General features: G+C 44.2%; 1 protein-coding gene across 1 annotated transcript; it reads left to right on the top strand.

The window, feature by feature from the left end:
* Window positions 1–25: 25 nt before the first annotated feature.
* On the top strand, window positions 26–24,345 carry LOC108940474 (syndecan-2-like). Its single transcript, XM_018762685.2, has 5 exons — window positions 26–601; window positions 17,923–18,031; window positions 20,406–20,551; window positions 20,673–20,808; window positions 22,671–24,345. The coding sequence occupies exons 1-5, from the start codon at window positions 536–538 to the stop codon at window positions 22,832–22,834; spliced, it is 621 nt and encodes a 206-aa protein (XP_018618201.1). The 5' UTR covers window positions 26–535; the 3' UTR covers window positions 22,835–24,345.
* The last annotated feature ends 344 nt before the right edge of the window (window positions 24,346–24,689 follow it).

The raw sequence follows: 24,689 nt of genomic DNA, 5'->3' as shown, positions 1-24,689 counted from the left end.
CCACCCCCGTCCCGCGGTGTCCGCGTCTCTCCACGCCTCCCGTGGACAATCCAGATGGTCCGAGTTGCTGTCAGTCATCGTGAGAAGCTTCTCCTGGGATCTTCTCCTCACTTCTCCTCCTCCCTCCTGGTCTCTCCTGGTCCAGTGTGAAGCTGCGCTCCAGCCAGGAATGGCCGCCAAGTTCAGCAGAGCTCCTTCTGATGGACAATAGAGCCACGAAAGTGGACCGAGAGCAGAGGAAGCAGAAGAAGAAGAAGGAAAAGGGAGGAGGAGGAGGAGAGGAGAAGAAGGAGGAGGAGGAGGAGAAGAAGGACGCGGAGCTCGGAGCTCCCGGTTCCAGCGCGGCAGGACTCGTGCGTTTTCTTCACGATCTTATGTCCTCCTACTAGAGATCGCAGGAGGAACAAGAACTAGACTCTGGGGGGGGGGTTTCGGCGAACGTCGAAGGGACGCACAGGAGGGACACGACACGAACGGAGTGGCCGAGCGAGAGCAGCTCCACGTGGAAACATCTCGGCTTTTGGTCGGAGGAACCATGAGGAACATGCGGATGATCATCATCATCGCCGTGGGTCTCGCAGCCTTTCTCTCGGACACCGCGGTGAGCAGCAGCTCCAGGGCACACATTCTTATTATTATTATTGTTGATGATGATGATGATGATGATGATGATGAGTAAAGTTTAGTGACATGATTTTCATAAACAGAACTGTTGTCCACATCATTACCATCTGCATCCTGGACCGGAATTCAATGATCATCTTGAAAATTCCTTGAAGTTTTAGTGTGCGTATTTCCGTGTGTGTTGTTTGTGTCTCTTTTTCTGGTGTTTCCTGGCTCGATCGATGTTCGAGTCGAGTGTGATTGAACGCCTCCCGACTCGAGACACCGGCGGCGGCGGCGCGACGGGGGAAACTTGACTGTATAATTCGCGTCAGGCGGTTTGCGGTTTTACTCGGTGCCTTTCTTTCGCTCCTCCTCAGGCTCAGGAGACGCCGGTTACAAAACCCATCCGTCACGCAGACGAAACCCGCTTTACGTGCTTTCTTTGCTCCCTTTGTAAAACAGCACTTTTGATGCACTGTGCCGTGGTTCAAATAGCGGAAACTTTCGCTGTACCGTCGTGCGCAAAAGTGTTGGCACCCTTTTAACCCGCATTTACCGTAGTAACGTCCGCTTCGCTAGAAATCGCAGCCTGAGTGAGGACTTCGTCGTCGTCGTCCCAACACTTCTTGTTTCAGGAATTTCTCCCCGCTCACTCTTCCTTTCTGAACACTTCCAGCTGAGAAATGTTCTCAGGCCCTTCTTTGAGATCTACCCCACACTTTTTCAAAAGTATTCAAGTCTTGTGGCCGTGAAGGACGTTCCCAAAACACACGGGTGGCGCGTTGACACAGCGAATAGTGCTGCTGTCTCACAGCGCCTGGGTGGTGCGAGAGGACAGGGGTTCGAGCCCTGCTCGGTCTGTGTGGAGTTCGCATGTTCTCCCCGTGTCTGTGTGGGTTTCCTCCAGGTGCTCTGGTTTCCTCCCACACTCCAAAGACATGCTGTTCAGGTTCCCCCATAGTGTGTGAGTGGATGAGTGAGCCAGTGTAAGTAGTGTTTCTAGCAGTGTAAGTCACCATGGTGAAAAAGGTGTGTGGGCTCATAACACTACATAGAGTTCATTGGAAGTTGCTTTGGAGAAAAGCTGAGTCTTGTAGTTCATGGTTGATTCTGAGGGGTGTTTTGGATCTTTGTCCTTGTAACATGCTGCCTCTCTTCAGCTTCGGTTTCTGGAAGATCAGCTTGCAGGATTTGTTGATGCTCGGCGGCCCGTCCTTCCCGCTACCCGCGCTGTATTTCCAGCGCTGCCGGCTGCCGCGCAACCCCAAAGCATAACAGATCCACCCCCGTGTTCTTTTCTTCAAGTGCTTCGGCTTTTTTTCCTCTCATGCAGATCATGTTTGTGTAAACGACGCTGTGCAGCATGGTGTACGGGAAGAGATCTTACCTTGCATATGTGTGAGATATCTGGTGGTCAGGGTTCACTCTTGTAGTGGCTCAAACGGGAATGTACTCCATATAGAATGTCTTTACAGACCTCAGCATGCAGTTGAGAAGGAATGTCAGGGTTGTTCTCATCGCCTTATTGGGCACACTTTGCACTCTTCATACGCAAGGAGTAAACGCTCAAGCTTACCTCCTAACATGGGTAAACAGGAGATCAGAGCTCTGGAAATTCTTATCTTGAACCCATTAATGCCTGAGAGTGTTGAAATCTCAGTTATTCAGTTATTAGTCAGTTGTTGCAGTATTAAAACATTTCTGAGAGTGATTTAGGAAAGCCCCAAGTATGAGGCAGGGTACAACTTGTACAGGACACACACACACACAACAGGCTTTTCAGATTGTAACACCCATCAAGCATCAGTGATACCCCCAACCCTTTACGGCTGTTTAATATTTGGGCGCTTTGTTTTCTTGGAGCACCGTATGTCTGTTAGAATCTTGAAAACGGCAAGCGATCGCATCTCTCATGCACAGAGTCACCGGGTGTGTGAATCTGAGCCAGAGCCCATATGTTTGCATTATTAGTATTTCAGTAAACATCTGATCAGCAGCGACTACAACGTGAACCATATTCATTTTAGTTAGAGCTGGCCAATGGGGCAAACGCATTCCATACACAGGATTTTACGAGGAAACCAGTTCTGAAAAGTGAAATTGCATTTACGATTCCGAAAAATAAAGCAAATGTGGATCTTCTAAACCAAGCATTTTTGCAGTCTGCATTATTATATAGTCTGTGCGGTTATGGTTAAAATAGCCAGTGTGGTGAGTCATCTGTCACTAACTGTTGCCCGGGTCTTTTAAAGCATGTCATTTCCTGGCATTGGGCTTCTTTAAAACCCAATCTTGCTGTAGTTTGCTAAAGCAGACTCCAATGTTCAAATGAGTCATTTCTGTGCATTAAGTCATCCTGAGCGTATCTTTTTCATAAAATCTTCTTTTCTCAAAGCATCAAGATGTTTCGAGACCAGAACCAACGGCTCATGGAGGATGCAAAGAGTTTATATAAGCAGACTGGATGCATAGATATCTGTGCTGCTTTGGGAAACCATATTTTGGTGCAAATTCCCTTTATTTATTCGTTTAGCTGACACTTTTCTCCAAAACTACTTAGAATTTGAGGTTCTTAAGTTATTTACATACAGCCCGGTAATTTTCGCTGGAGCAATTCAAGGTAAGTTCTTTGCTCCCGGTTACTAGAATAAGGGGTGGGATTTGAACCTGTAACCTCCCAGCCTGGAGTCAGTAGCATGGTGTTTGGGAGGCAATACGGAAATAACACTCCACGAGCACCAGTTGCTTTCCCAGAGGGACCTGCTTCATTGTTGGCCTATTGTTTTGAGTGACAAAAGCATAAATAAAAAAGATATTGAACAGTTCGGTACTGAGATGGAAAAACATGTGATGATGTTCACAGACGTAACACTTTCAGCAAATACTTAATAATCAAAGTGAAACGATCTGAGTCCTCACAGATGCTGTAGACCACATGTGGGACAGCATGAGTTCTACTTTTAGGGAAAAAAAAAAAAAAAAAAAGATTGTCTAAACGTGCCCAACCCAGAACACTCACAACTCTGACAACTGAAATTAAGCGGAAGGTTTATTAAATTTAAAAAAAATCTAAAATCCAAATAAAAAGCGTGACGAATACAAATAGTGCCAGTACCACAGCTACGTTGTTTTATGATATTTGGGCTGAGAACTTTTTTGACAACTTCTGTCACGTGAAGTCTGTAAACACATAAAGGTGCTACATGTACATGAATCCTTCGCTTAATTCACTATTAATATCAATATCAATATGAATATTAACATATTAATATAACCACTGAAAATCAAGCTTACAAAAAAGTTTGAAAACGGCTATGTCTATGTTCCGTGAGCTTGTCTTCGCGTTTTTTTTTTTTTTGTTTTGTTTTCAGCACTTCGACACATGGAAATAGTTAAGCCTGTCAAAAACGCACACGCAGACATACGCGCACACACATAAAATCAACAAATGAATGAGCCAGTTCTGGTTTTGTTCGCGTAGCTCCAAGTTGCTCGGAAAGAGCCGGTATGTCTAAACACATCTGCCGAACGTATGTATGTTTGTTTGGAAGCTCCGCAAGTCCTTTCCAGCTCCAAGCGGCTCCTCCCAAGGCCCTTTGGCTCACGCGGAAGCTCAGCATACCAGCACGCTCAGAAAAACGCGCGCACACACACAAAAATACAAAACACCAAGTGCGAGGAGAATTGCGCAAAAGTCAACTCGAAGGTCTGCGCAGGGCTGAAAAATCCTTGGCGAGGGTGTGTTCGAGCCGCCCCCTCCCCTCACGCACCCCACCCGCTCCTAGGCTCTTAATTAGCCCAACAAAACGGAAAGTTTCGTGGCAGGCTTTGGGGTTCGGCTCTGAAAAGGGAAATTCTGCAATGCGGTCGTGTCGTCTGCTTTAGGCATTTAGGTCTCGCGACAAAGTTTTGGTTCCAGCTCGAAATTCCCATTTGGTCTCCTTGCTCCCTGTTCCTGTGTGTGTGTCTGTGTGTTGAGGAAGGAAGAAACATATGTGCCAGTCACTGTATTGGCAGCTGTCATGACACACCCTCAACTGATACCAGGTTGTCTGCAGACAAACACAGAGATGAGCCGGCTTCCTTAAATCCCGGACTCTTCAGTAATACCTTTCAGGCTGCTGCTACAGCTTTTGTTACTTGTCCAAGAAATTAGGCACGATGACACACGTCTGTCCCGTTTTGGCAGATGGCTTTTCAGGAGGCGGTACCGCATAGGTGCCTATGAGCAGCTCATTGTAACCACATGCACTCAGTCTTCTTTTGCCCTTGTATTTTTCACCTCTGAACTAGATACATATATGATCGGTAAGACGTACAAGAACCTCCTCATCCATAATTAATTATTCGTGTTTTTTTATGGGGTGCGGTGGCGCAGCAGGGTTTGGCCGGGTTCCGCTCTCTGGCGGGTCTGGGGTTTGAGTCCTGCTTGGGGTGCCTTGCGATGGACTGGCATCCCATCCGGGGTGTGGCCCGTGGCCCCTCCCCCCTCCAGCCCTACGCCCCACGCAGCAGCATCAGGTAGGTGAGCAAAATGGAAATCAGATGGTCAGATGTGGGTGACCTTGCATGAGACTCTTTTCTCAAAGTCAACATTTATGGTGCTTACACCATTCCCTTACTTTAATGTTGTTTTTTTTTTTTTTTTTAAAATTATAAGGAAACTAAACATCTCCTGCGATTCACTCCACTCCATTCCACATTAGATGTCTGGCATTTTTTTGAAGTGATGTTTACAGCTGCTAGGGCACGGTGGCAAAGATTTTGATGACAGCGCACGTTTGACGTGGAGAACGAAATGATGAGCATATGAAACTTCAGCTGGGTTCAAACGGTTCTGACCCTGCGCTGCTTTAAACGCAAACCCATGGATCAGCCCTTACTTGCTGATAGACGAACCCTTGATAAATAGCTGCTAATTATGGGCTTTATCGCAAATCAGGTGGAGACAAATAATTGATGAGCTCGGGATAAAATCAGATCACATATTGATTTCTACACCAGTTAAATCTGTGGTTCTCAGTAATAGAAATGCATATAATAGATCTCTAAACAATGATGATATAATGGTGAACATTTAATGAACACATAATGTTGCCTTTGAACTTATTTGTAAAACACGTCCTCCAGTTTTCTATTTATATGTATGTTTTTTTTGTTTGCTCATATTGTGTTCATATTCATGGGTTAACCCTCTCTTTCCCATTGTTCAGTGACAATATCGACTTGCAATCAAAAGACCCGGGTTCGAATCCCCACTCGTACAGTAGTACCTTTGAGTCCCTTGCATGGAATTACCCAGGTATAACAATTACCAGCTGTATAAATGGGTAAATAATTGTAAGTAGCTGGGAATAAAATGCAAACGTTGCATAAAGGCATCAGTTAAATAATAGTGAATGATGAAAATGGTTAATAATGTCAGGCTTAAGATGGTTCATGTTCGCTGTTTAAGGCTCCTGTTCTTCAACTGTGCCATGTCATCGGTCACCGAGTCACAACCTCTAGGAGGGATTGTAAGCAGTCGAAGCTCCGTGTGCACCCGTGTGTAGCTCTTCTAGGGTCTGTCTGATGAGCGTTTCCATTGTGGGACCTTCACTCCTCTGCGATGGAGCCGTAGAGTAATATTATATTTGCACAATACCTCGGACCATGAAATTCATCTTACGCATGTGAACTAGAGTAAGCTGCTGGAGCTACATTTCAGAGAGAGAAGGAGAGATATTCTAAAGGAGGAGTCCCAATTAATCTCTCACATGATGTCCATACACAGATATACAGTTGTGAGAGGGGACTCTTTATGTTGTACTTGCACACAGATACCCCCGACCCCTGCCAGCTTGACGGAGGCCGCAAACTGCTGCCGTTGGCATATCTGCGGACAATCCCCCAAATGCTCTAATGGGATTTAGGTCAGGTGGTGAGCAGAGACACGAAAGACATGTTGCCTGTCGGCGTGCTTTTCGGGTTAGAGATTGTAAGAATGCAGGGGTCCGGTAAAACTTCATCGCCCACCACTGCTCTTTGGTCTTACTGCCATCATGCAGATTGTTGCCTTTGTGCTACACCAGTCTGGACTGCACATCATCATAGGGTCCTTTAGACTGTACAGCAGCCTCTCCACACAACTCATATCATTACCTTTACATTTATTTATTTAGGAGACACTTTTTCTCCAAAGCAACATCCAATAACTCTATGTAGTGTTATCAGCCCACACACCTCATTCATCACAGTGACTTACACTGCTAGATACATTACTTACAATGGGTCACTCATCCATACATCAGTGGAACACACTCTCTCCGTCACTCGCATACTATGGGCGAACCTGAACAGCATGTCTTTGGACTGTGGGAGGAAACCAGAGCAAACCCACACAGTCTGAGCAGGGTCGAACCCTTGTCCTCTCACACCACCTAGGCACTGTGAGACAGTAGCACTACTTGCTGTGCCACCCCTCATGCCAATCATCTCGGAAACAGTTATGTTAGAAAACTGCACATCTGTAATTGGTCTAAGTAGAGACAGTATCATCTCACTGCAGCTGTGTTAGCTTTTAATGGTTGTGTATATATTTACAAAAAGAGCACATCCTGCCACCATCATGTTCAAAACCCTCTTGCTTGGCCCATATGATCTGAAACCTTTATTTGATCACTGGTAGTACCTTAATGAACTAATAATTCTCAAAAATGATGCAATAGTGACTAGTTTTCCATCTTACTGTATCATAGCAGTGTGTGTGTGTGTGTGTGTGTGTCTACAACATCTCCAGCTCTGGCAAGTTCGCATAGTGTTGTATGTCCCTTTTCTCAGTGCTGTTTGTGCAGACAATATTTTATGACATTTTAAGTAGACATTAAGTGCAGTTCGTGTGAATTAATTCTGGAAGTGCCCGGACCATGGGAAATCCCGGTAAACGAGGGTAACGGCTGATGGAGGATTCTGATGCTAAACGGACACTAATTCTGTGCCAGGGAAATAAAACTGAGCTGGACAGAGGAGTGTTGCAATATGCAACTTAGAAAAGCAGCATTTCAGAAGTGACAGGGATCGTGCTGGATTCAACTGTGCACGTAAAGGCCCAGGTTTTACTACCGTGGCTCATATGGTAGTTGGGATTAAAAAGCAGGGCAGGGTGTAAGTGGAGGCAGCTGCTAGTAGAGGGGTTAGTGCTGCTGCTGCTGCTGCTTTTAGACCCAAAGGTTGCAGGATCAAGTCCCACCTCTACCTGCTGTACCCTTGAGCAAGGTACTTCACTCTGAATTGCTCCAGTGAAATTACCCAGCTGCATAAATGGGTTCTTAATAATAGTAAGATGCTTTCGAGAAGAATATCAGATTAATGTGAATGTTTTGATTGTCAGCCACCATCGTTTTAGGGGCGAACGACCGGCACTTCGCTGCGGCGAGAGGCCTTGTTGCGTTCCTGCCGACCCGTCGTCACTTTCTCGCTCCTTCGCGAACGGACTGAGTGATCATTAGCGGCAGCTGGTTTGTTGGTTAAGCTCCGGGATTTACAAGCAGAAAAGGTGTCAGGTGCAAATGGCAGCAGGGAGTGGCTGATCTTACCCTTGAGAGCGGTACTTAACATGATTTGCCGCACTCAAGTAAGCAGTTTTATAAGCGGGTGACCCTTTTTTTTAAAAAAAAAAACAAAAAAAAAAAATGCTGCAGCAACATTCAAGCTGCTTTGAATAAAACTTTTCTTTTATCTGCTTCACTTTAACGGCTACGTTCAGAAAAATTAAAGTTGCAAGTATGAGGAGACGAGGCGCTACCTTCACGTGCCGGCGACGTTGCCTGGTGTGCCGAGGCCTAGTATGAAAGCGATGTTGTTTCGACTGTAATTACGCACAGCCCTGCGCTCCTCCCCGTGAGCCCAGCGGGCCAAGGATTTCTGAGGGTAGAGCACTCTGAGGATTCCCGCTAATCTTTAGCATATGCCGCTACACCCCAGGTGACTTCATAAACCCGTAATCCACTGGGAAATGTGTCTGTGTGTCACCGTGCGTCCGTGCGAGCGCCTGCGTAAGCGTACGTTTCCTCCCGTGTTCGTGTCCGCGTGCGGGCCGCTTCCAGACAGAAGAAATGTTGCTTCCTTATCCCTGTCTAAACCCAGGATTATCCCCGTTTCAAGGGAAATTAAAAAAAAAAAAAGAAAAAAAACCCTTCCTGAGTGCGGTAATTATTATTACAAGAGTCTCCCTGTAGGCAGTAATTGCCTAGTAACAGCATTTTTAGGAGTGAAATACAGTGTAGAAATTGCCAGTATTTTTAAGGAATAAAAGATGAAAGGTTAGGATGTATTAGGTGTTATTTACGTGAATAGAACCTGCTCAGAGTGACCCTACCAGTTTTGTATCCGCTGCTTCCGCTTTCAAAATAACACCGATTTCAGGCCTCGGTGTTTTTTCGTTCCCGTGTTTGCTTAGTTTTCACACACTTCGCCCTTCCGTGGCGTGCCGCTCGTATGCGGGTGCTGCTGTCATCCAGGATTTTACTTGTGAAATATTTTCCATGGTGATCATCTTCAGTTTTCAACATTGTACGTTTATCATTGTATGAAATATGTGGAATATGAAATATGTGAAGCCTCTGATTTTGGTGCAGCGTTCAGATGGGCTGTTCCGCAATCCTCATGGTTGGATTTATCGCTGACTTGAAGTTCATTTAGGGTTGTCTGTCTTCTTTGTGGGGGTGCGGTGGTGCAGTGGGTTGGACCGGGTCCTCCTCTCCGGTGGGTCTGGGGTTTGAGTCCTGCTTGGGGTGCCTTGTGACGGACTGGCGTCCCGTCCTGGGTGTGTCCCCTCCCCCTCTGGCCTTATGCCCTGTGTTGCCGGGTTAGGCTCCGGTTCCCCACAACCACCTATGGGACAAGCGGTTCAAAAAGTGCGTGTGCGTGTCTTCTTCGTAATAATGCACAATAACTTGAGTCGTTGCTAAGATTTGACTAAAAACACTTCTTAGCGGAGAAATAAAGCTTTTTGAGACACACACCAGGTGTTTCTTAATTTTCAAAGAATGACGGGGCCTTCAATTTATTAATACTGTATATAACTAGGGGGTGCGGTGGCGCAGTGGGTTGGACCACAGTCCTACTCTCCGGTGCGTCTGGGGTTCGAGTCCCGCTTGGGGTGCCTTGTGACGGACTGGCGTCCCGTCCTGGGTGCGTCCCCTTCCCCCTCCAGCCTTACGCCCTGTGTTGCCGGGTAGGCTCCGGTTCCCCGTGACCCCGTAAGGGACAAGCGGTTCTGAAAATGTGTGTGTGTGTGTGTGTGTGTATATAACTATCCGCCTGAAAATAATATAGCCAGTAACTATGGAGGGGCAGTGATGAGTTCACAGTTAATCTATGTAGAGTTTTTGTCAGATGCAGTCACTGGTTATTTGTCTTTGCAATGTTTTGGTTAAAAAACTGAAATTAATGAGGGGAAAAAAACAGCTGTTAGTTTAAACTGAAAGACTTTTCAAAGCAGGACCTTTAGAACGATTAATAAGATGGAGGCAACAGGTGTGTGGTGCTTAATCACATGCGATTTGGCACTCAAGGTTTCTGGTTCAATCCCCATGGGGGGGGGGGGGGGGGGGCTATCCTTAAGTAAGGTATTTAACCTGAACTGGTCTTGTCAAGATTAGCCAGTTGGGGGGGCAACCACCACCACCACCACCACCGTTGTTTTGGATAATAAAATAACCATTATATGTTTCCTCTCACTTAGAGGGGGCATGGTAGCGCAGTGGGTTGGACCGGGTCCTGCTCTCTGGTGGGTCTGGGGTTCAAGTCCTGCTGAGGGTGCCTTGCAATGGACTGGCGTCCTGTCCTGGGTGTGTCTCCTCCCCCTCCAGCCTTATGCCCTACGTTGCTGGGTTTGGCTCCGGCTCCCCGCGACCCCAAATGGAACAAGTGGTTCAGACAATGTGTGTGTTTCTCACTTCCTGTGAGAGATAAATGAGAGTAATATTGCCCTTTGTTTACTCAGAGTATCTCGTGGTCCAAGTGCAGGAAGCTGACTCACTGGAGTCTTGAGCATTTAGTGTGTTTGTCTTGGGTTTACTGGTTTGGATCTAGCATTCTTTGTCTACTGATCTGGGTCTGCTGATTTAGGTCTTGGGTTTATTGATCTGTGTCTGTTCTGGTTCTGTTAATCTGGGTTAATTGATCTGGTTTGTTGGTATGGTTCTACTAATCTGGGTCTGCTGTCTTGGGTTTATTGACTTGGATCAAGTATCTTTGCCTGCTGTACTAGGGTTACCGTCCTGGTTCTGCCAACGTGGGTCTCTTGTCTTTTGAATTGCTATTATGGATATAGTGCCTGGGTCTATCAATTCCAGTCTGTTAATCTGACTCTTGCTCTAGGTTTACTGAGCTGAACTGAGTGTCCTTTGTTTGCTTTCTTGAGTCTGCTGATCAAGGCCTACTGTCTCAGGTCTACTAACTTGGGGCTTCTTTTCTTAGTCTACTCTCCTGGATTTATTAACCAGGATTGAGTCCTTTGCCTGCTTTCTTGAGTCTGCTGATCAAGGTCTAGTCTGCTGTGCTGGATTTACTTGCCTGTATCTCTATCTACCCTGAATAGGGAATAGACAAGACTTCAAACCTTAACAGTTTTGCTGGGGAGTGCTGTAGAGCTTCATGCGTCCCACTGCCAAGATATTTCTCAAGTTAGAGAAATACAGCTTATTATTTACAACAACTGTTTATACTTAAATTTCACTTGGCTTTATAAAATAATGAGGATTAAAAAGTTGACAGGATCAGATAAAAAAAAAAAATGTGGGGCCAAGGTTTAAAATATTAATGTCAGTTGCTTGACCATGTATAATGTCATGAATGTTTTCATAAGTGTATTGCTTATGCCACAAAAACTGCTTAAATGTTCAGATGTAATTGATGTGGGATGGTGACAACTGAAATCACTCCCTTTTCAAATCTTGAATCATTGTGGACATTTTTCAGGTTAGGGTTGGGATGTCCCACTTGGGACATATGTGCAAAATGGAAAGAAACTGCAATTGTTTATTTAAACCTGTTTTGATCCGCTGTTTTTTGTGAGTGAATGAAACCAGGAGTTTCAGGCCCAGAGCCGAAAAGGCAAAGCTCAAGGGTTGAGAAGATTTAGATGTGTTCAATGAAGTCAAGAACATTACCGCAGCGGCCCTTTTGACAGCACTAAGTTGTTTCAAGTTCTGTGCAATAATCATTATCAGCCAAACCCTGTCGCAGACCGTTTGAGAACCCTGGAACACTCGATAGCTGTTCAGATAATAGTAAGTCAAAACTTTGACCTTTTATGAATATGAACTGGATATTAAGTTGATCTGGGGCAAATATTAGTTTTGGTCATGGTTTATAGCCGTAATTGTTTGTTTTATTTTTACATGACTTATGCAAGGCAAAATTTTTAAAAAGCACTCCTTTGAGTGAGAAATAATTGCATTTTTATGAAGTTTGTGCATATTTTTAACCTCAGACTCTACAGGTTAGTGAACAAGCCTTAAACTATGTACTTGTAGTCTTTCTAGCTCTGCATTTCACGGCCCAGTTGAACATCCTTAGTGCTGGAATTTAGCAAAAATTTCGGAATGCACAAGGCTGTTTATCCATGTCAGAAAAGAATGAAAATTACGGCACTTTTTTTTGTTTAAATATAATTCACAGGAGACCAGTAGAAACATGGGCACACTGAGAAGGGGGGAGGCTGATTCCAGTTCAGAAATTTTGGACTTATGCCATAATTATGTCCATTAGTTGCAACAGAGCTCATTGTAGTCTCCTCCTACCTAAAGGTCATTTGTTCCTAAAACATTAGTAAAGTCAATCGTCATAAATCAAAGATTTAATTATCATTAAGTTCAAGGGTTAAAGTGTGTGTTGCTAAGCTTCAAATTTGACACCCATTTTTGCTAAAATATCACCAAGTCCCATTAAAAATGACACAATTACTTCAGTAATGAATAATAGTTAAAATACAACACATGGCAGGTTCCCTCCCTTAATTACTCTCGAATATTGTAGGGCTGTCTGCCTGGGCTCATTCAGTCATTTCCCAGCTATTACATACTGTACAATGAAGGAATGCTCACAGACAAAATGTGTATGCATATGATACTCAATATTTGTGTATTAATTCAATGTTTAATACAGAACAGTAAAAAAATAAATGAAAACAATGCAAATGAATTCATACTTACTGAACAAGTGGCCATAATTACAGAAGTTATAACAAGTGAAACTAGTATCCAAAGGATAATGGGGGTTGCAAACTTAACGCAGCACAAGTCAAACTAAAACTGCAAATAAGAGTAGGTGATGCTGGTCTTTGGTCTTGGTGGCATGTTGGTGCAGCGGGAAGTGCTGGTGGCTCACAGTGCCTGGACTGTGCGATCAGACATGGGTTTAATCTCTGCTCAGTCTATACGGAGTTTGCATGTTCTCCAAGGGTCGCTTCTGGGTACTCTGGTTTCCACACATAGTCTAAAGATATGTGATTCAGGTGAACTGGCGCCTATAAATGGCCCATAGAGATTTCGCTCCATTGTTCTGCTGCATACATGAATGACTATAGGGAGTTTACTGTAATGTAAATCACGGTGAATAAAGGTGTCCGTGAAGCACTAGCTAATGATCAGTGCACATCACTTTGCAGAAAAGTGTCTGTGAAGTGAATAAAAGTAAATGTCGGGCACTGATCAGATGCCGGAAGATGCAAAATCAGAGTTCCATCCTCATAAATGCGAAAAAATGCCTCTTTAGTCAAAGTAGGAGTATTAAATAAAACACCTCATAAAGTTGAATTCGTTTAACTCGAATGGGAGTATCTCGGAGGATAACTGTACATCACATTATTTTTATATGAAGAAGAAATGAAGGAATTAAATGAAATTGTAGCGGAGCAAAAAAGCACGTGGTTGTAAATGAATGCACCTTTTGTCTGTTGTATCCATGATACTTTAGCTGTTTTTACCATGTTTTTTGTGCATTTCCTGTGTATCTGCAGATTTAATTTCTCTAATAATTTTGAATGGAATGAACCCTGCTGCTGTCCTGTTCTCCCGTTTGGGTGAAAACCCATTTCCCAGAGTGTAATATTTCAGAGCTGACAAAGAGTTTAGGGTTTCCAGCCTTTGTGGCGAAGCAGCTTAACTGAGTCGAGGAATGTGTGAACCCCCACAGCACCAAGGGTGAGACGCATGAAGGATTAAAGAAAATGTACATTTTAGCAATAACTGCGCCCCTCGGAGAGCGTGTCCGGGATGCAGAATGCTGTTTCGATGGGGTTTTTGCCATCGCCGTTCTTGTTAAGAGACAAATTTGAGATGATCGTTTCTGGCCTTGAAGTCAGAGCCCATAGGATCAGGGGTCTTGCGTTTCCTAAAGTGCTCTAGATAACTATAACTACTCTGAAGTGGTCCTATTTAAATGGGGGAAAAATGTCTGACGATACACACAAAAACTGAACTCTAAACGGAGGAATTCATACGCGCGCAAACACACTGTCTGAAACTGCTTGTCCCACACGGGGTCGCGGCGAGCCGGAGCCTAACCCGGCAACACGGGGCGTAAGGCTGGAGGGAGAGGGGACACACCCAGGACGGGACGCCAGTCCATCGCAAGGCACCCCAAGCGGGACTCGATCCCCAGACCCACCAGAGAGCAGGACCCGGTCCAACCCACTGCGCCACCGCACCCCCACAACGGAGGAATTTACAGTATGAGATGGGTGTGTGCTTTTACAGTGTCTGCTCTTTTAAAATATGGCCATCAGCGTGTGCTGCTATAAAACCAGGCCTTCAAACTGAGTGTGTGAGCTACACATGGCAGCGTATTTGGCTGAAGTGCAGTTTAGCAGAAGGAAAGGTGTTTAATAGTGGAAAGGGGTCAACAAGGGAGTTCTAATGTTCATTCCTAATTGCTGTAATAGTTGTTAGATTCAGGGTCTATGGGAATTACTATATATATAAAATGATTTTTCATATATATAGTTGGCATACACATTTTTGGCTTGAGGGAAAGATTTAACTTTCAAATGTGGTAGGCAAGGCTTTTTGTTTTTACTAAATGTTGAGACCACTTGTGAGCATGGTCGCTTGTATTGCAGTCCAAGTAATTTATAAGTATAAAAACAAAACAACCCAGTTAGACAGCTGGTAGCGTAGTTAATGCTGCTGCCTTTGTATCCAAAGGTTGCAGGTTTGCTTTCCCACCTCTGGCTGTAGTACACTAGAGTAAGGTATTTATCCTGAATTGCTCCAGTAAAATTACCCAGCTGTCTAAATGGGTGGGTAAGTAGTTGTAACCTTAACGTTGTAAGTTGCTTTGGAGAAAAGTGTCAGTTAAATTAATGTATTTCTTTATCAGTCGCTTTTCTCCAGAGCGACTTCCAATGAACTCTGTAGTGTTACCAGCCCACACACCTTATTCACCACGGTGACTTACACTGCTAGATACACTATTTGCACTGGGTCACTCATCCATACATCAGTGGAAAACACACACACACTCTCTCTGTCACTCAGATTCTATGAGGAACTTGAACAGCATGTCTTTGGACTGTGGGCGGAAACCAGAGCACCCAGAGAAAACCCACGCAGACACGGGGAGAACATGCAAACTCCATTTTTAATTCAAATTTTAATCCAAATTAATAAATGTAAAACAAACAATAATGGTACATGAAACCATGCACTTAATATAATTATCCAGGACCTGTACTGCTGCATCAACACATTTGGTTTTACGTTGAATTTATTTAGCGGAAGCTTTTCTTCCGTTGCTAAGCTGGAATGTTATTGTCAATTGCTAACAGTGACTTAAGAAAAAAAGGCTCAGCATTTCTTTTTGCACTGTGTGCTTCAAGAGGGAACTATTATACATCTGTGCTCTGAGTTGGTGGTTTACCATCGATGTTGTTTTTAAGCATTTACCCTTGTTGTGGTGTTTGAAAGTGATGGCTGCTGGTCTTCAATGTGTCATTGAACCAACAACATTGTGCACATAGTGAAAAGTACACAACGCTATGAGGGCTTTGAGAGAAAGTCTAACTACTCTATTCTGTGTGGGATCTCTTAAACAATACATCAGCATAGTTGAACCTCGCGTCTCCGTTTTGTTCAATAATTGCTGCAGTTTGGATGTTTATTCAGCAGAAGAAAATGGGGAAATGCTCCTTAAATGGACAGAAAAATGAGAAATAAATGGAGAAATACCCATTTCCCTTTTTCCAGCCTGAATGCATTCGTACATTTTCTACAGGAACTGTACTATTATTAACGTGACATCAGAACAAGATGCTCGCGAACAAGTCATCCAACAAACAGACCCCCAAGACAAGCTTCCGTGAATGCTCTGTCAAGTTTTGTCTATTTAAATAATCATTCAACAGTTATTATTATCATTGCCGTCAGTCTTTGGAGTAAAATTAGATTTTCTTAATAATGTAACACATAGTGTGGAATTTTACCCTTAGATTTGTTCCTTTAGCAGATGCTTTTCTCCAAAGCGCCGTATGTCTTGGAGAACAAAACAAAGAGTGCATTATATCACCAGCAGGAGAGATTTGGATGCAGACATGTGATTCTTGAGTACAGTTAATTTGTCACATTCCACCATATGAAGCAGTATAACGAAGAAACATCTGTTAGTAATACTATCGAGGTTATAAATACACACACACACACACACACACACACACACAGAGTCAGTAACTGCTTGTCCAGTTCAGGGTCACATTTTTGTGCACTATAGGGTTGCGTTGAATCGAACCCCTATTCCTCTGACCAAAACACTTACTTACACATCTGGGTTGGCGTTAACGAATAGTTATTTATATTGAAATATTCCTAAAATTGCTTTCAACATTACTTTCCTGCCATGTTCTGGTAATGGGTTTCTTATCAGTTTCATCAGTGTTTGTTGTCTGTTTACTCTTTATTTGTCACTTTATACATTAAGAACGCCAAGAAGAGCTCTGAGCTGTTCTTTCTGTGCTTTTCGTGTTTCTGAGTTTGAAAGTCGACCAGAATTCCGTACACGACTTCCAATGAAAACCACATGTCGCCGTATCGGCCGAGAGGGGGGCGCGCGGGGAAATAAAAGCATTAAAAACTTCATAACGTCAGCGGCCGAGATAACGTTTCTGCAGTTTTGAACAAATTCCCCACCGATCGCGGGAGCCGAATGCATACGGCTTTATTTAGAAGGCTGTCCTCTTTTGCGAGTCGCAGTGGTGCCCTTTTAATCATCCTGTACTTTCAATCTCTGCGTGCCACATGTTTTGGGGTCTTGTGGTATTTTTTCAATCTCTACCCCCCACCCCCCGTCACTGGAGGAGGTGCCTTTTTTGTTAGGTCCCGCTAGTCCGTCCACTTCTCATGTTCTGCAGGGGCAAACGATGGAAAACGAAATAGGGGATCTGCGGCGCAAGGCTGGAGCTGGGACTCGGTCCGGGGGGGGGTGTCTGGCTCGTGGCACCAGGGGGCTGGGAAACACACTCTCACCTCTGACATATGAGGGCCCCGATCTGCACATCCCCGGGCTGAATAGGGGTTTCCATGGGCGCTCATGGGGCTATTCCTCAGCCTAAAGAAGCAGCGCTGGGTGGCTGGAGAGCAAAGGGGAGCAGAGATTAACACGGAGGGAGGGAACTGGAGCGGGTGCAGCAGAGGGTCTTTTCACCAGGCATTGTAACCCGGTACAGCACCATTCGTTCGCAGTTCAGTCACACGTTGGGACTGTTTTTTATTCAGGTGCGGTGCTGGAGCAGAAACACTGGGCCCACAGTGCTGCACGGCGCCAAAGAAAAAGCATGCATGAATAATATAACCTGCAAGGAGGACCACATTTTTTTTTTTGTCAGTAAAGGACACGGTAAAAACGAGCACACCGAATTAATATGAGGGGGTGCGGTGGGTTGGACCGGGTCCTGCTCTCCGGTGGGTCTGGGGTTCGAATCCCGCTTGGGGTACCTTGCGACGGACTGGCGTCCCGTCCTGGGTGTGTCCCCTCCCCCTCCGGCCTTACGCCCTGTGTTGCCGGGTAGGCTCTGGTTCCCCGCGACCCCCTATGGGACAAGCGGTTCCAATAATGTGTGTGTGTGAATTAATATGAGTATAACTTAAACTCGGCTGGAAGACCTGAACAGGTATGAAATTTAAATGTGGTTGCTGCTGTGAAAATGTGTTACTAAAATAGATTGCTTCAACTTTTAATTTGTGTTACCAACAGTTAAGCGAGGGGAAATGCACCGTTGAGGCCTGTTGAACGATGTGCACAGCAATAAAAAAGGTGTGCATTTTGTTGTTCTGCGTTCAGATATTTGTCGCCACGCAGTCCCTGGCCCTAACAGAAGACCTGTACCTGGACCAGCAATCGGGAGATGACCCAATAGATGACGACGATTTTAGCTCTGGATCAGGTTCTGGTGAGTTGTTGTTGTTGTTGTTTGTTTGTTTATTTTGTGTCTAACTATATTTTATATAACGATGCAGGCAGTACAGCAAAACTGAGCTCTGCCCATCTAAAGGGGCCTTACTGTAGGGTAAACAAGCATCTGCATTCTACTGATGCACGAAACTCTGGGTCGGTGCAGGTTGGGTGCTATTAAAGGTGTTCCATAAATTTGCATCATGCCATTTGTGATTTGCGATCGCCTTTGTATTTCCAGTCAGGCTCCACTGTAAAGGCAGCTACTCATGTGATGGGGTATCAGATAAGTTAACCGAGTTTCACCAGTCACACGTCTTTCTAAAGCTCGTTTGCGCTCAGTTGTGCATCGCTATGGAAAAAAGCGTATTCGTGAATAACTGTAAAGGCAAACGCACACACTCACTGATGGAAACCGTTTGTCCCAGATGGGGGTCATGGCGAGCCGGAGCCTAACCCGGCAATACAGGGCGCAAGGCTGGAGGGGGAGGGCACACACCCAGGACGGGACGCCACTCCATCACAGGGCACCCCAAACAAGCTCGAACCCCAGACCCACCAGAGAGCAGGCACAGGCCAAACCCCCTGCAGCACTGTGCCCCCGATAAAGATAAACGCTACAAATAATTCTGCTTATTGTTATATCATCATCATGTGGAAATGCCGTCGATCCTTTGGTTCTTATTAATAGTTCATCTCATCTTGTCTAACGGCACATACTGGGGTGTGGTTTAACACAATTCCAAAATCCCAAAAAGGGCTGGAACACTGTGCTCGTTTTTCCTCTACATCTGGTAATCTGCACACGATTAATTACTGAAACACATATTATAGCATCATTACCTCCGTCTAGTCATCAACCCAGCACATTGGTTTAAATATGTACAATAAACATAAGCAATATCAGCATGAACAATACATAAATATAAGCAAATACCTGTCACAAAACACATCCTTGATACAATTTACTGCTATGTACTTTAGCTTCGATAATGCAAACGATTCATAAGGCATGATCTTTAATTGTGCTGCATGGTATTTTTTAGATGGTTGTTAATATTAAAAATAAAAGTAAAAATTCTTCCGTAAGTGCTTCCCACCGACCGTACGTCGACTCTTTATGCCCTGAGTCAGCACGAGCGTAAACGTTTCGTCCGTAGCCAAGTGCGGCCTGTTCGGGCTTCAGCAATCTGTCGGCAGGAATGTTGGAAAAACATCCTGGATTATTGATGGGGCACCACTTCCTTCTCTGGCACGCTGGCCCAAGGCTGAGATGGGTGTGCCAACGCTTCGGCTTCTCTTCTGGAGCCTCTTAGGTAGTCCTGCGGCTTACAGCACCATTCCCAGGTGAAGGAATATGAGGTTTCAGCATATTCAGGCACCTGAGCGCCAGACTCCTGCCGATTCTATATTCAGGGTCAGCAGCAACCCGCTCGCTATCACATTTCTGCATAAAGTGTAGCTCAACATGGAAACCATATAATAACACACCTGCACACAGAAACAGGGCTGTGCAAACATATCTGTTACTGCAAATCAAAGCACGGGCCAAATACAACAACCTAATGGTGGTATGGTAATTGCCTGCTCAAGTACTCCTGTAAGAGAAAGGGGAAAGTTTGGCTCCCTGATGTGCAGACGTTTTGGTAAATAGAAGAGCTTTGTTTCGGCGTGGCGTGAGCACGGTCCTTCATGCACGCTGGAAAAAGGAGGTGGAACACAGTCTTGTCTGCTGCTGTTCGGATATGAGCTGTCCAGTGCGGTGAAAGGACACTTTGAATAGGCGCCTTAATGCACTGTGGGTATTATACACCTCTTCCTCATGTCAGCTGAGAGTGACACACATGAAGGTGGAGCATTTTTAATTTATCAATTTAATTTTTTAAATTATTAATTGAATAAATTGGTTATACAGCATTCAACTTCATGGTATTGAATATATGAATTGTTTTGTGATGGAGTGGTGTCCTGTCCAGGGTGTACCACACCCTTTGCTTCAGGGACAGCCTCGGGGCCACCGGGACCCCACACTGGTGAATCAGTTATTAATAATCATCACCACCGCCATCATCTGAAACCGCTTGTCCCGTGCGGGGTCGCGGGGAGCCGGAGCCTAACCAGGCAGCACAGGGCGTAAGGCTGGAGGGGGAGGGGACACACCCAGGATGGGACGTCACTCCATCGCGAGGCACCCCAAGCGGGACTCGAGTCCCAGACCCACCGGAGAGCAGGACCCGGTCAAACCCGCTGAGCCACCACACCCCCCCAGTTATTAATAATAAGTTATTGAATTAATCATGATTGAAGGAACAGTCACTGTAAGTATTATTTTAGTGGTACCGTGTAACGACTTCTCTGGTAATTTACTGAAGGCATTGATGAGGCCCCAGAGGTCAGTGTGAAGACACTGTACATCGCCCCTGAGGCAGAGCCCACCCAGGACTCCACAAAGACCTTCACGCCACAAAGGGAGATGTTCACATTCAGAGACACGCCGAGCAAGGCCGTCGACACGGAGGTGAGCCTTTTCCCGTGGCTGCGGCAGATGTGACGGAGCGCTGCGCACCACAGATGGCGGGATGCTCGGTTTTGCAAATCTGTCGCGCACACTGTCATTGACCACTTCCTGCATCTCCTAGACTCCATTCCTGCTGACAGACGACCTTCTAAATGGGAACTGGGTGACTGGCACCACAGGCTCCCCTGCTGAGAATGCCGATAAACCTGCTGAAGTGAGCTCAGAAAACCTCTTCCAGAGAACAGAGGTCCTGGCAGGTATGAAGAAGATTATTATGACTTTTAGCCAGCTGGTGCTCATTAAACAAACTGGGTTTTTAAACGCTACTTGGACTGTATACATTTTTATCAGGCATTGAAGTATGTTGTAAAAGAGAGATGCATTTAACCAGTTGTACGCTGGTTTGAAAAATCTAAATGCCCTGGTATTTCGGCTTCATTTTATGGAATACCTTAGGCTGTACCTATTTTTTTGGCAAGTTGACGAACGAAAGTGCACGTGTTTGGAGTGACGACACCTCACGGCTTTCCTTCTAACCCTAACAATCGACATTCTGACACACGAGCAGCAGCAAGGGACATGTTTTTTTGCTCTGAAATTTTAAAAATGTTGGAACACGCTCCGTTCGTAGATTCAAACGCCGCGAGCTTTGTTCACACCGGTGACTGGAAAAAAAAGTTTGGCAGAGCAGTATGAGAAATATTGGAAGGAACGCTTTTGCATTTTGAACTAAGGACTTTGATGCTGAGAAACATTAGTGAGTAAGTGGTTTAGCATTAGCAAGATTAGCATTAAGCATTGAAAGGAGACAGTTGAGGTGGTTCGGGCATCTGGTAAGGATGTCCCCTGGGCGCCTCCCTTTGGAGGTATACCAGGCACGGCCAACTGGGACGAGGCCCCGAAGTCCATTACATCTCCCAGTTGGCCTGGGAGCGGCTGGGGATCCCCGGGTTGAGCTGGTGGAAGTTGTGAGGGACAGGGACGTCTGGGCTTCTCTGCTCTCCCTATTGCCACCACGACCCTAGAAGGACCAGCAGGCTGGAAAATGGATGGATGGAAGATTTGCTCAAAGCAGAAACTGAATAAAATGATATATTCTGCAGCTTCTAGTTTATCCTGGTAGCTGTTGGTTCCTGGAACTGCAACCTTTTCACTAATTTGACTTCCAGGTAACTTTTTGAGAGCTCTGTTGATTTGGTCATCAGTTGTGCCAGATTGCAGCACTGCTACTACAAGCTTTTTCGCATTCCCTTTTAAAAAAAGTGCTCTTTTGTTTTTACCGCATTGTGGAAACACGCGGCAAAAGTTAAAACGTTTTGAATCGCGAGCACAGTTTATGGCATTTTATTCTTTGCTGCCACCTCGCAGAAAATGACATCTGGTTTAGTGAGTCGCTGGTGTGAACACCGTTCGATGGATGCAGCCACATACCAGTATCTACCCAGAAACACAATGCCATTGTTGACTTTTTGCTTTTGAAAAAAGGAGAGGGAAAGAAACACCAAACCAGTAAAGAAAAAAGCACGGAGAAACATTACACTTCAGACAAATGTGAGCATCTCCAACTTTAAAATGATTTGTGTGTCACTGAAACCATAAACCCGCTCCTTGAAGAGACGGTCCAGCAGGCAAACGCGACTCCCCCGTGCCGCGATGGCTTTGTTCCCCGGTCCAACCCTTTGTTTCGCTGACATCCAGCAGATGGGTTGATCGAGCAATTATACAGTGTTCTCTTGGCTTGATGTCAGATAGAGTTATATGCCTGGGAAAACGCCAAACTCAATCCACTGAGCTAAGTGCCGTCATACACGCTTCGTTATGATTCAACAGAACACGTCAACGTGTTTGTTCCTGCTTAAGGATAAGCGTTAGCCTCAAAGGTTAAGGATGTTTGCAGTAGATTTTGTGACGTGGCAAAAACTAGACGTAGAACCAAATTCCAGATAGAAGCCAAGTTGAGTCATAAGAATTACGTGAGTTTATTTAGATTATCAGATGGTTCTTTTAAGGGTGGACTCAAGGCGCTGTCTGACAGCGGAAACATAACGTCTCTCTTTGTCCCTCTTTCTCTGCTTATGCCCTTTGTCTTCCTCCAACTGCCTTACCAATATGGTTGCAGCGGTTATTGCGGGTGGAGTTATTGGCTTCCTTTTTGCCACCTTCCTCGTCCTCCTGTTGGTGTATCGCATGAGGAAGAAGGACGAAGGCAGCTATGACCTCGGAGAGCGGAAGCCTTCCAGTTCAGCCTACCAGAGGGCGCCCACTAAGGAGTTCTATGCATAAATAATGGCTACAGGATAACACCTTGACACAGTGAAAAAAATCCCGATGGATAATTGCATACTAATAATGTCTGAGGAAATATTAAGAGTTTTTTTTTTTTTTTTTTTTCCACTTCATAGTGTAATGTATTGTACTGGTCCTTTTTTCTTTTCTAAGTTCAAACAGGGCTTATTTTATAACAAATGTCTTCATATTTTATTACAGGTATACAATATATTCTTATGGCTTAAATGGCTTAAAAACGACAAACTGCACTTGTAACCCTGATGACATTAATCACCTCTTTGAGGATATTTAAATGAGACTTGCATTAGAAACAAAAAATGAAGAAAAAAACTTCAGTGGGGAAAATACGGATTGTAAGTCTCCTGTATGTATTTTGTATTATTAATATTGTTTTTTAGATTTTGTTGTCTCATCTCTGAAATTGTGCTTAAGGTGTATTTCATGAAGTGTTTTCAGGTGTGACAATTGCCTTTTATGTAGTTTTCATGAAGTTACATTGTCTTAAGTTCAGAAAATAGGAATTACCCCCCTCCAGGTTGCAATATTTTTTTCCTTCAGCTTTGAAACTATTAATGTTTTTTTGTTTGTTGTTTAATAAGTATAAAGAACATGTTTTCAAAGGTGTTACATTTAAAAAAACTAAGGTATATAAAGGGCTGAAGAAGAAACGTGAGCTTACTATTTTTCATGTACATTTCCTTGAATCTAAATCATGTCATTCATGTCCAAGTTCCCTGGTTAACTAGGGTATTGGTCGTACTTTTCTACCGCGATCTACTCATATAGCCAAAAGAATCGTCTTACACCTCACTTCTTTCCTTTTCCGAAGTTGCCAAAGCTTAAAAAAGAAGAAAATCTGTGTTTCTGCTTTACAGCTTCTTTGCTTTTACTGAAAATTGTTCTCCCAGCTATGGAACAGCTGTTACATTCAAGTTGCTTAGCAGTTCCCGAATATTTTTAAGTATTTCTTTTTTCCATAAGGCAAACCAGCATATGTTATTTCCAGTGGAAAGGGTGAAGGGATGAAACCCTAGAATATGTATATCTGAACTTTACACTCAGAATGGCTTTTGACAGGAATCAGTATGGAATCACAAATGGTTGCAAATAATTACTTCATCCTTCTCCATCCATCCCTACTTAAAAGGTACCCAATAAAGGAATGTAATGATGAGGGTAACATATCCAAATGATTTTTAACAGTATTCTAACCATTGCTGCATGTAATTAAGCCACAATTATAGTTTCTTTTTAATTGTATGTGGAAAAGTGGTGATTTTTCAGGTAAGGGATTTATAGGTAAAAAAATATCAAGATGATTCACAAATTGTTTAAAGCCTTTTAAGTGCCTTTCATTCTGAAATGCATGTTCCTAATTTGGTATGAAGATATATACACAGCACAAGACGGAGTGTTACAAGCAAAGATGACTATAATGGCAACGATCAAAACCAGACAGTATTTTAATTTGAAAAACACTACTGAATAAACATTGTGGCCTGAAATGTATCTGGATTTCGTGTAGTTTTTAAAACCCCTTTCTTTGTGTTTGTCTGTGAACATCTCCAAATGGTCTCTTATTCTTGCATGACTTCACTCATGACACCTCCTCATAAACCTGCACTGCTGATCTTACTGCGCAGGGAGTTCTGCTCCATTTGGTGTGTGTAAATTAAGTGCAAAATTCCACCATCTAAAATACAAACTAGTAAAAATGTATGATATGATTAATCTATGTGCTCTATATATTTTAGTAAAACGTATATAGTAGAAACAATCCTAACCTGTGTTGTTAACTTGAATAACTTGGAGGCTACAATCAATTTATAAGTATATAGAGGAAATGTAG

Source organism: Scleropages formosus, chromosome 18 (assembly GCF_900964775.1).
Source record: "Scleropages formosus chromosome 18, fSclFor1.1, whole genome shotgun sequence".
Classification (NCBI taxonomy): domain Eukaryota; kingdom Metazoa; phylum Chordata; class Actinopteri; order Osteoglossiformes; family Osteoglossidae; genus Scleropages; species Scleropages formosus.
This window is presented reverse-complemented; position numbering and strand designations above follow the sequence as displayed.